The sequence below is a fragment of the Wolffia australiana genome, chromosome 1 (assembly GCF_029677425.1).
Source record: "Wolffia australiana isolate 7733 chromosome 1, ASM2967742v1".
NCBI lineage: Eukaryota > Viridiplantae > Streptophyta > Magnoliopsida > Alismatales > Araceae > Wolffia > Wolffia australiana.
The window spans coordinates 355,885-368,460 of record NC_135835.1 but is presented as its reverse complement, the minus strand read 5'-3'; the positions used below and the strand labels follow the sequence as shown (position 1 = coordinate 368,460).

Genomic DNA, 12,576 nt, shown 5'->3' with positions numbered 1-12,576 from the left:
AGGAATCCCAATGTCACTTGAAAAGCCTCTCCAATAGATTCAAGCACAAGAGCAATGCTATTCTACGTTTAATGGAGAGCACAGGAACCTGGATAAACCTTTTTGTTGTCCTCTCTCTTTGTCCTCTACTTGAGAAAAACCTTACTTGATTCAGTGTATCCTTTAGAGGCACAAGCTTGCTCCCTCCACAAGCTCCTATTGCTCGACAAGCAATAGGATGGGCTCTTGAGCCCTCTAGACCTTCACCTGGGTCATAGGAGCTGCTGGCGCCTTTCTCATCCAGGTTGTGAATGTCGGCCCTTGTTTCCCACAGCAGCCACCACCTGAGCACAGTAAAAATCTCATTGAAAGAGGGCTAAAATGCCCTAAATGAGCTTTTCATGTCCAGGCTAATCAGTCACGTTTGAAAACATGGCCTAATGGCTGAAAATATATGAGTCACATGCCTTTTCAGTGCCCACGTGCCCAACACTTTGTCTTTTCCCCTCTTGATCTCTTTCCCTCTCTCTCTATTTACCCCTCTCATTCACTTTCACATTCTCGACCTCTCCCTTTCACATACACACTCTCTCCTTCTCTCAATCTTTCTCTTTTCATGGACACTCTCCCTCTCTCTAAATCTTTTTCTTTCCTTTTCACTCCTTCTCCCCTATTTAACTTTATCTTTTCCCCTCCCTTTCACGCAAACTCTCCCCCTCGCTCAGTCATTCTCTCTTTCCATGTGACTCTCTCCTTATCTCTGACTCTATATATTTCCATCTTTCTCCCTTCCCTCTCTAACTCTTTCTATATCTTTTCACTCCATCTCCCCTCTCTGACTTTATCTTTTTCCCCTCTTACTCTCTGTCCCGGTCAAATTATATCCCTTTCCCATCATTATCTTTCTTTCTCTAACTCTATCTATTTCCATGTCACTCTCTCCCTCTATCCACATCTATCTATTTCCATTTTACTCTCTCCCTCTCCCTCTCTGATTAGAACCATAGTTTATGGTACCCTTACAGTACCTCATTTTACATTCATTTCTACCCACCTTGAGAAACATAATTAACCTAAAAGGGAGAACAAGTTAGTTGAATCCATTGAATGGGAAATATTATGGTTTTCAGCATTGAATGGGAAATTCAAAGTTTCTCAACCAATAAAAACAAGGAAGGATTTCCAAGGGAAGGAATTATATAGGAGAAAATGAAATTTCTTAACCGTGCCCTATGAATAGGTTATCAGCTACACTCTCTCTTATTACTATAGAAGTGCTCTGGGGGAGTTTGGAAAGAACAAATCTCTCCAGGATCCAGGTTGAAAAACATCATTAATGTCAGTTTCTTGAGTAATAACTCTTTGCGATAGCTTCTTCTAGTTAATTACAATTCCAGGCATGAGGAAAATATTTCAATCCAAGAAAATTAGATACATAAAAATCCAAGGGCAAATCATTCATTCCATTATTTTTTTGACTTGCTTTATTATTTTGGATTTTCCATAGGTAACCATTGTGGATAGCCTAGACTTCAAGCGTTTGAACGCATCAAACAACATTGAAAAATTCCTCATATAACAAAAGTTACAAAATTTTCATTCTATTACCTGCCCCCTTGAGCACCACCGCCCACAACTTACAGCTGAAGGTTTTCTTTAACATTAAATCCTATTTCTTGCCATGAAAATTCTCCGAACATTCCTTTAAAAATCATATTTAATTTTTAGAACTAATCTAAAAAATATATATATGTATATCATTTATTTCAAATAGTTTTGAATTTTTTTCATTTATTTCATGTTCCTATTTAGAGAATACATAAAAATCCAAAAAACAATATAAATTCACCTTAAAAATTATTGAAAAATATAATTTAAATGCAATTTACTCTCTCATTACCTGCTTCTAACGGATTCAACCCTTACCCTATTCTACAGAAAATGTTATAAACATTGTTGCATAAATCAAAACCTTAAAACTACTTAACTCAAATTCTGGTTTATCAGCGTATCCGCTTACATCAGCATCGGCAATCGTAAAATCATCATCATCGTGTGCGATCGGCCACTCGTCGGCACGTATCGGCAGCATCTCTGTGGAAACCAGCCGGGTATCTCTTTTATCTGCTTTAGTCCACTCATCTTGATCTCCATCAACTGTCACATGGCGCTATGGAAGAACTAGAGAAGGCATTTTAATTAAAATTAATTAGTAATTTTTTTTATGAAATTCTATAAAGTTCCAAAAATTTTTCTACAAAATTTAAATATATGTGGTTAAATATAATTAATATTTTATAACCATCCTAGAATTATTTAAATTAATTTTCATTATTTTGATTTCATTAAATCAGATTCTTTCCTTAAATAAATATAAATATCCTAAAATAAATAAATCTAAGATAAAATTCACTTATTCAATATTTGCTCTCAATGAATTCAACCCTTGCTCGCCCTATGCTCATAAGGAAATACATAAAATATTGTTTCATAAACCAAAAGCCTTAAACAAATATTTTAACCCTAATTTTTGGTTCATCAAACCAGGTGTCATAACTTTCTATACCAACATTTATTTTCCTTTTTTAGTCTTTTCAGGTAATTCTATCCTAATTATTAATGCCTTTTGCAAAATCAATGGCTGTTGTCAACACAATATTAAAGCATGTTTTGCAATGTGGATTAAAACACATAATATTTTACAAATCTGGGGATTGTACCCCATGATAGGAATATGTGATGAGAAGAGAAGTAATCAACCGCCGATATTTCTTAACCTCATGATGTGGTATCTAACAATGTAGAAGATTTTTTGGGGTGAAATTTTAAGATTAGTGCCATATTTACAACCACTACCCATCATCTTCTTTTGTTTCTAATTAAGATTATCGATTGATTTAATAATACAAACTTTCATTTTGGTCTATTATTGAGTTTCAGGAATGAGGGATTTAAGAAGAGGAGGTATGATAAGGACTCATGAAGTTAAAGCATCATTTGTTATCCATTGGGAAAATGACGTAAGGTTAGTCAAATCTTCATCTTTTGTGATCACATCTTCATCAGTTTCCCTAGGTTATCATCGTCAAGGACATCCTATTTTCACCCTCGTGAATGCAATCATCAACTCCACCAATCATTGGTATGTATCCACTGCCATCTCCGTCACACTCCACAATAATAAGGCCATATCCCTCGTCGCACTTCTCTGCTCATCGGGACATACCTACGAGTTTATTTTTTTCACTAATAGTAATGGTATCTAATTCACCTGCTCCTCTCCATTCACACCCACTACATCAACCATCACTCAATGATAAACTCAAAATCGGGGTAATTTTTACGTCGTTGTGTAATTGAGTTTGATCAATAATATTTATAAACCTATACTCGTAAAGAATTTAGTTAGCTACTGATGAGTAAGGGTTGTCTCCATATGAAATGTATTTTAGGGATGGAACTCTCTATAGGGCAAAGTTGAGAAGATGAGAAGAATTATAACTAAAAGTTAGAGAATGGGTAACGATAGTGCTTACAATAGAGGTAGGAGGAATTTAAGGAGATAGAAGAGTAACGTGTTAGTACTCATAGTAGATCATTTAGTAAGATGAGAGGATCGAGATGGAGATAAATGGTGGCACAAGATGAGCATGTGAGACAAGATGGGAGTGAAAGATAAGATGACATATGGCTAATTATGGTTTTATTAGTTAGGGTTTAAGATAGACGAGGATGGAGAGATGAGATGAAACAAAAAAGAGGGTGTGAGGCATATTGATATGGATAGTGAGAATGTGATAGAACAATGATAAAAATGGGAGATATAGGTGGTGTATGTCTTCCTAAACAAATGGAAAGGAGAAAGGTAGGTGATGAGTAGAGTTGTTGGACGTATGACGGATGAGGTTTTTGGAGGGACAGAACAGGACTCAATGGATTTTCTAGCCGTCATCCGTCCATAACATTTTGAGTTGTCTGTTTCAACATCCATGTGCAAGGTGTCAGTGTCACACTTCCTTCATCAGTCATTTCCCATCATTCGTCTGTTGTAGAAAATGAAACTAACAAAGGACAAATGGATGACTGAACACAGTCTTTTTTCTAAAAATCTAGCTTATATAACTTAAAATATAGTTTAGAAATATAACTTAGAAATAAAACTTGTATAATTTTGTTGTCTCGTTGTTCCACATATGGTACTTCTTCCTTCCGCTATCTGTCACGCCCATGCCGGTCACCATTGCCTGCTGCCTTCAGCTGTCGGCTACCGCTTGGCACTATGACCCGCCGCTTGCAACCCATCTCATGATAAAATTCTATTAGAGGTGAGCTAGCTTATCTTATTTCTTATTTCTCCACAATTCCTCATGTCTTTCTTCTCCCATTCTTATCCTATTTCTTCTCTTTCCTTCATCTCTTTCTTTTCTCTCACTTTCTCCCAGCCTCTCAACCATATATCTGGTTTACTTATGTTCTCCTGGATTCTCTTTTATCATGTGCTGTTCTATATCTTTCTTCCTTTTCTTGTGGCAGACAGTCATTTTTATACAACCTTCAGGTATATTCTTTGAGCCTTATTTTAGTAGCTCCGTGAACATTCAATTGAGAATATAAACACTAGTCTCAAGCTGCACATTATTTTTTGAATGATGTGATCAAAAAATCTGATCCTTACCTCCTTTTTGCCATCTTCTTCCTCCACCCATGAACATAAGTCTACTCTATGTTCCTCTATGGTTTGCTATTTTGGACATTCATACACCTTTCATCTCTCTCTTTCTCTTTATAAAACCAGCAGAGTGAAACTATAATTTCACATAATCATTATACGCACAATGTGACTTTGTCTCTGAGGCTGGTCCTTCTCTTCACAGCTCTCATCTCCTCCCCCCAATGAAGGTTACCAGACATGGATAGAGATAGAAAGGACTCCCTAACATCTTCATTCTTCACCCATGAACATAAGTCTACTCGCCCTGCCTCCACTGGCTTCCTCAAAAGCGGCCCCAAAAACACATCCCGCAAGTCCCTCACTAGGTCCACTCCCTCTCTTGAATCTAGAGCACTGTTCCCCATTTTTATTTTTAGAGAGAGAGTCTTGCCTTTCTTCTTCTCTTCCTCCCCATCCACTATCAGCAATCAAATAAAAAATCATTCCTAAAATTGGGTTCTGAGGTATAAACATATCTTTCCAATGAAAAAGTTATGAACTTATGTGGATGTTGTTATAGTTCTTTTTGAACCATTCTCGTGGTCGACTGAAAATTTTCATGAAAAAGTGATCAAATGATGCGGCTGTTGTTTTAGTATTTTTTGAACCATTCTCTCAATTCAGTGAAGATTTTTATGAAAAAATAATCAACTTTTGTGGATGTTCTTATAGTTCTTTTTGGACCATAATCTTTATTGAATGAATTATTTCATGAAATATAATCAAATTCTGTGGTTTTGTAATAGTTCTGTGGAACCATTATCTTGATTGAACGAAAGCTTTTGTGAAAAAATAATCTTTTTTTAAGAATTAATCAAGCCTGTGAATGTTATTATAGTCCTTTTGGAACCATTCTCTTGAACGAATGAAAATTTTAATGAAAATGTAATTTTTTTGAAGAAGTAATCAAGCCTATGAATCTTATTACAGTTCTCTTTGAACCATTCTTTTTGGACGCCCAACAATGGCAAAGTAATCGACCATTTGTGTGATGTCATAGTTCTATAAGAATGTTGTTTATGTTAATTGTGATCACGGTCTTTCTAAAAGGCAAATCACTTTTTATTATTTTGTTCGTGTTAAGTGAATGAAAGGGAGTTCCTCTTATTCTACCTTGGAGAGAAAATAGGAGTTAAAACATAACATGGGAATGAAGGGAATAGTGAGTTTGAGATAACTAGGTAGTATTAGCAGAAATGTTCTAGTAGCTTATTACTCTCTCCTCATTCTTCTCTGACGATTTTAATTGGCTGCTTACTTCTTAAATCATTTTTTATACTCCTGGTTTAATATTTTACAAGGCCGTTATATTTTACTCTTTTATTAAAAAAATTGCTTTGTATGTTGAAAGGGGAGCCAGTAAAAATTATGGAGTCCAATGGGGAAAATGTGCCGCCCCATCACAATGACGGTGAGCGAGGGATGGGGGAAGGTAATGATAGTAGGAACTGCCCTCAAGGGCAAAGTCAAAATTCGAGGAAGCCACCTAAAGCAAAAATCTTCAAGTACTTCACACCAGTGGACAACTTGAAGTATCAAATGTCAATTGTGTCGTGATACAAACTCCGCAAACAAAGTATACTCAAAATGAAGTAAAGATCGTTTTTTGGTGATGTATAGAAGTAGTTCATTGAAAGCTAAATGATGAACTCAAAGATATAGCAACTTCACAAGTTCTGCTGTAGAAGTATTTTCCAACTTGTCCTCGATAAACCAGTACTACACCGGTGTCTCTCCAGAGGCGGAGAAGCAAGAAATTCTACAGCTTATCATTTGTAATGCATTGCCATGGTCATTTGTTGACTTAGAGGATTCCAACGAGCATGGTGATTCAGAGTGCAGTCCAATGGACGGTGGGTAATTTACGATAGGATAGTGTATACTAAACTAAAGGCAGCTATTGGAAATAGGTTCAATGATGTACATCATGTGTCCCTCACAATGAACGCATGGACTACTTCAAACAGTCATGCCCTCTTAGTTGTAACCAGACATTGGATTGACGCAGAATGGAAGCTTCAAGAGCTCATTCTTGGCCTATGCCATATCCAAGACAAGCATGATGGGATGACAGTGAGCAAGCTTTTTGCTAAGGTCCTAGAAGATTTCAACCTTTAGTCAAAGGTGTGATCAACATTTTCATTCCCATCAATAATTCTCAACACTGACATTTTTATAACCATAACTATGTAAATTTCCACTAAGATGCAGGTCTCTACTGCCACCACTAACAACGCAGGAAACAACACGTCGCTAATGCCCTTTCTAGCGTGAAGATTGCATCCTATGCATCTCACATTTAGTGTTGATTGACATATTCATTGTATGGCACTTGTCTTGAATTTGATTGTGCAGGAAGGCCTAAAGAGCCTTTGTGTGACTCCAACAGAAATAGAGCAGTGTGTGTGTGAAGAAGTCAGAGATTCAATCGACGCATCATAACGACATAGTAGGACCTTCCTTGGGGAGGCAGTGGCCCGAGTTTGCGAACTTGTAAACGCTATCTCTCGTTGACCTCAAAAGAAAGCAAACTACATCCAAGTATGCATGCTTCTTGCAATTCCAAACAACAACAAAGTCCTTCTAGATTGCCCAACAAGGTGGAACTCGACATACAATATGTTGTGCGGTGCCATAGAAAAGCGAGATGTTATTGATCAAATGGCCCCTGCATTCATCTTGACAAGCGAGAATAATTACATAATTGGCTTTCAAGAGTGGGCAAGGTTGGAGGATTTTTGCAACATATTATTGGTATTTCTCAAGGAAACTAACTTCATAAGTAGTTCAAATGTTGTCACTGCGACTATGATGCTTGTCATGATCAAGACTATATCAAATCACCTCAATGATATCCTGGATTGATTCGACAACAATAGTGTTTTTGCCATGATAGAGATGATACCAAGATCACATACGTAATCCATTCAAGATGCATGCAAGGCCATGAAGCTTAAGTTTTACAAATATGAGACTATCATACGCCACAATGAATGCATCGCAGCAACTACACTTCTTGATCCGTGAACAAAGATAGCTCTGATAGAGCCTCACAGCCTTGAAGAATCCATTACGTACATTCAATCTTGTTGCCATAGTTCACTTACTCATGATGACCACCCCACTCCAATGGAAGTGAACGAGTCTATAGTTAGTCACCGTCATACCCCTACAATTGCAAAGACAATGAAGGAGGCCAAAGCTAACATCAAATCCAAGCTGAAAGCAGGACCCAAAAAGGAGCTGGATCTCTACATTAGTGAGCCTCTCATCAAAGAAAGTGGAACCCCTCTGAAATGGTGGATGGTCATTGGAGTGCGAGCTTATCCACATCTTGCAAAGTTGGCCATGAAACACCTCTTTGTGCTAGCAACAAGTACACCGGTAGAGCGGCTCTTTTTAGTGGATGGTAATGTAGTGATGCCCAAAAGATCGAGCTTATATGTAGAGAGTATTTAGGTGATGTGTGTGTTACACTATTGGATGCACTCGACAACCTCATCCAGCTATGAAAATGATGTTTCTACACCTAAAACCATGAATGAGGTAATTACCCTTTGAATGACTTCTCAAAATTTTAATTTTAATTTTAATCTAACTCTACGTGTTTTGGTTATTGAAGCGTCCTTTCACAAGCAAAGCATGAACATCGAGCTTCTGCGAGAAGTCATATAAGCAGGAGATCCTTCGCATTGTGACCTTTTTTTTGTTTCCTTGGGTGTAAGACATGTTTTCATTTATAACACTTTGATAACTTTATGTTAATTATTTAAGCTCCACAACATTTATCCAACATTCAGCGTGTGTCGTTTCCCACCCTCGACCGTCATGTTTTCTATCCTCACTTATATTCATCCTCACTTGTTCTCGGGGATCCTGCCTTGTCGCTGTCCTCGTCCTCTGGAGTCCCTGTTTGTGTTTCCTCAACATTGGCCATCCCCACCCTATGTGGTCATCATCCCCCTGCTTGTTTGTCGTCGTCCCCATCCCCCTCCTTGGCAGTCTTCCACCCATCCTTAGTGGTCGTCTACCTTGTCCTCTGTCGTCCCCATCCCCCTCCTCGTCTATGGCCATCCCCGCCCTCGACAGTCGTCGTCCCTGCCACTAGCGGTCATCATTCCCCACCTCGCTTGTCGTCGTCCCCATCCCCCTCCTCAGCAGTCGTCCCCCATCCTCAGCGGTCGTCCACCCTGTCCTCGGTCGTCCTTATCCCCGTCATCGCTTCAAGCGCCCATCTAGAAGAATTGAATAAATAGCTTTTATAGTTTTTTAATAATATTTCTTCAGTATTCGGTCATCCAAAACGTCATCAGTCATCCTTAGTCATATTTTTTTCATTTCCACCATGGGTCATCCTTCACAGATGACAGATGACTGAAAGCTCTTCATTCAGTCATCCATCCGTCGCTCTGGACGATGACGGATGATGGTTTTCACACGGACGGATGACGATCTGTCATCCATCCAACAGTTCTCGTGTTGAGAGCGTCATGGTGTAGGGGACATGTGAAATGAATGATAGATGAGGGTGGACCCTGAAGAGAGGGGACATGAGATTCAAGGTGACGAGGGTAAATCTAGAGGCTGGACACATGAACAATTCAATATGTTCACGTCTCACTCTGGGAATGTCGTTATGGTTTCGTTCAGAGCCTTCTGTTGCATGGATCGTTTCAGTTGTCTCTCAGTCAAGGTCATGTAACCCAACGTAATATAGTTTAGATAAAGTTTGAGAAGACTACCCTAATAAAAGATACATAATTGTGAGACAGCTGAAATCCAACAGCTACTAGAAAAACCACACAAACAAGGCCATAGAACCCAACATAATATAGTCTATGTAAAGTTTGAGAATACAACCCTAATAAAACACACATAATGTGAAGCTTACTAACACAAAACCAAAACTGTGAGACAGCTGAAATCCAGGAATTAAGAGAAAAATTACACAGACAATTGGACGGCTGATCAATCTATCTGTCCAGATTTTTTGTGTTCACTTTTGAGATATGCCCGTCGGATAAACTATGGCCCCACATCCAAAAGATTCCCTCTTCTTTTTCTTTAATAAGACGAAAAAAGTCGTGAAATCTCTATTATTTTTTCCTCCCTCTCTGACTCCTTGCCTCGGCTCTGACTTTTTGCGCCAAAAAGCTCCATCGCCCTCCTTCCCTCTCTTCGATTGGCCCTGCTCCGATTCTTTCGTCTTCATCTCCGCATTGTTGATCGAGAGGCTACCCAGCGTTGAATTTGATCGAGCCGCGTGTGATCCGCCGAGATCGGCGATTTTTGTAGTGCAGGTGTGTATAATCCGGCGTGCGCGCTTCATTATTGGCCGTGGGGGCCATGGAGTAGATCTGGGATTGAACAGCGGGTTTTCGTTTGATTCAGGTTTGGTATCTTGGGAGATAGTGGTTATGGCTTTCGTTGGAACGCAGCTGAAGTGTAAGGTGTGCGACAAGACGGTGTACATAATGGATCAGGTATCCGCGGATGGTGTCGCCTACCACAGATCCTGCTTCAAGTGCGATCATTGCAAAGGGACGCTCAAAGTACGACATGATGCCTCTTTAAAATTTGTTTTTTCGTTAGCTTTTGTGTCTGCAGGACAAGAAGATTCTGATAAGTTTACAGACGGGAGGGTTTCATTCAATTTCCAAAGCAATTCTCTGTTGTTCCGATCAATTCCATTACGGATATTATTGGCGACGACCTATGCAAAATGACCGGTTCTTTAATTTTCTTAACAACCATAGAATTGTGATTTACGGGGAGTCATTCTCTTTGAAGACTGTCAAAAAAACAAGAGAGAAGTGGTCGAATTTCATAAACTTGTTCTCACTATGAAATTCATTCTAACCGGTTGTTTTTGCCGGGAAGCATTTTTGACAGTCGACACCGTTTCTGTAAGATTTACCTTGATGATCATCTCAGAAGTGCTAATGTAATGCCATCGCTTGTTGGAAGAAGTCCGAAGAAAATCTTCCTTAAAAATCATATTCTTTGCCGGAAAATCTTAGTCTATTTTTTTCTTCGATTGGTCCATTCTTTTAAATTTGACCCTCTGCATAACAGAAAATACTAGAAATTCTTTCTCCCTCCAAAATTCTAGCCAACGCCCAAATCTAGTTGAGATCTGAAGAGGAGATCAGAGTCATAAACTTTATCCCTTGCAATGAAAAATTGCCAACGATCTCATTTCGTCATAAATAAAATAGATCCACACCTTATGATAATTTCTCTTAATCTGTACAGTTGAGCGATTTCTCGTCGAAGGAGGGCGTCCTGTATTGCAAGCCTCATTTTGAACTGCTGTTCAAGCAGACAGGTGGCTACAACACGGGCTTTCAGTCTCGTAAGGCCAACGTTTGAAATTTTTTCTTCTTTGACTCCCACGCAACCTGTGCCTCAAGTTTAAAAAAAAAACTCATCGCCTGTATTTCCATTTGTTCAGCTGTAAAACCAGTTATCGTGGCAGCGGAGAAGTCGACTCCACTGCTTGTAATAAGATCTTTCAGCTTCTTACAGACGGATGACCCAAGTTTCCGGACTTTATTACTTGACTTTATTTCCTGAATTCTTTTCTATAATTTCAGCTCAGAACTCCAAGCAAAGCTGCCTCAATGTTCTCCGGGACTCAGGAAAAGTGTGCAACCTGCGAAAAAACAGCATATCCCCTTGAAAAGGTACATCATCTGAGACCAAAATAAGAACTCTCTTTGATTTTATTCATCTCCCTCGTTCGCCGGCGCTTTCCATTCTGAGTTAAATGATACAGCATTTTTTTGCGTTTTTGGCATTTCCTAAAATTAATTAGAAACATGGAAGTTTAAAGTAATAATATCCTGAGAAAACAAGAAGGGAATCACACCCATCAGCTTGATATTATTCAATTCAGGAAGGGACCTTGTTTAGTATCGGCACGATCTACAATTAAGGAGCTGGATAAGAGCAGAGTGATGAAGGAGAAATAGGAGATGAGGGGAGGAAGAAAGCAAAGTCACAGACGAAGGAGAAGAAGAAGAAGAAGATGATGATGATGATGATGAAAGGAAGAGATTCAGCTTGATATTATTCAATTCAGGAAGAGACCTTGTTTAGTATCGGAATCAAACATTTTGAATGGTTGTGGAAGATTTATTGAGATAAGAGAAAGTGGGTGTGCGAGAGATGAGGATGGAGAAGAAAAAGGAGGAGAAAAACAATGGAGGTTCTCTTTTTATCCCTATCCATCCATCTATCTATGTATCCATCTATTTAAATATCCACACGTCTCTCTTGCGGGTGCAGCTGAGAACCGAATTATCTGAATGGTTAGGGAGACGAATGGTCATGGAATTCATTATGTGACGATGATGGCATATTCAGGTGACGGTGGAAGGGCAAGCATACCACAAATGGTGTTTCAAGTGCTTCCATGGAGGTTGCTCAATCTCACCATCAAACTATGCAGCCCTGGAGGGCGTGCTCTACTGCAAACCACACTTTGCCCAATTGTTCAAGGAGAAGGGCAGCTACAACAACATTCGGTCCGCCTCCATGAAGCACTCGGCAGCGGCGGCGGTGGCGGTGGCGGCGGCAGCGGCAGTGGCGGCGGCGCCGCCCCCCTCTGCCGCCTGACGTCGTTGTCCTCCAATTTGTCTATCTTCCACTTGGCTGCTTGCTCTCTCGCCCTTGATGACTGTATGATCCATCATCTCACTTTGTTTTCAGCCTCTTTTGGGAGCTCGAATCGTTGATTTGTGTCATTATGGGCCAGTCTTCATGTAAGAGAGAGATAGAGAGAGAGCTGGCGAGGGGAGAAAGGGTGCAAAGAGTACTTGATGGAAGAGGGAGAAAGAGAGAGAGAGAGAGAGAGAGAGAGAGCTGGCGAGAAAGAGAGGGGG

General features: G+C 39.4%; 1 protein-coding gene across 2 annotated transcripts; it reads left to right on the top strand.

The window, feature by feature from the left end:
* Nucleotides 1–9,793: 9,793 nt before the first annotated feature.
* Nucleotides 9,794–12,441, top strand: WLIM2B (GATA type zinc finger transcription factor family protein). Of its 2 annotated transcripts, none has more exons than XM_078571581.1 (6): nt 9,794–9,990; nt 10,082–10,242; nt 10,946–11,045; nt 11,145–11,191; nt 11,287–11,376; nt 11,589–12,036. In XM_078571581.1, the coding sequence occupies exons 2-6, from the start codon at nt 10,108–10,110 to the stop codon at nt 11,625–11,627; spliced, it is 411 nt and encodes a 136-aa protein (XP_078427707.1). In that variant the 5' UTR covers nt 9,794–9,990; nt 10,082–10,107; the 3' UTR covers nt 11,628–12,036. The 2 variants fall into 2 exon arrangements, with proteins under 2 accessions (XP_078427707.1, XP_078427698.1); XM_078571572.1 differs by lacking the exon at nt 11,589–12,036 and adding an exon at nt 12,059–12,441 and having other exon boundaries at nt 9,796–9,990.
* The last annotated feature ends 135 nt before the right edge of the window (nt 12,442–12,576 follow it).

What these genes read in the sequence shown, in the direction of transcription:
- WLIM2B (XM_078571572.1), top strand. Translation starts at nt 10,108, where the DNA reads ATGGCTTTCGTTGGAACGCAGCTGAAGTGTAAGGTGTGCGACAAGACG. An exon ending in CAACACGGGCTTTCAGTCTC is followed by an intron (nt 11,046 to 11,144) that starts GTAAGGCCAACG and finishes CCATTTGTTCAG; the next exon opens with CTGTAAAACCAGTTATCGTG. An exon ending in CAGCATATCCCCTTGAAAAG is followed by an intron (nt 11,377 to 12,058) that starts GTACATCATCTG and finishes TGGCATATTCAG; the next exon opens with GTGACGGTGGAAGGGCAAGC.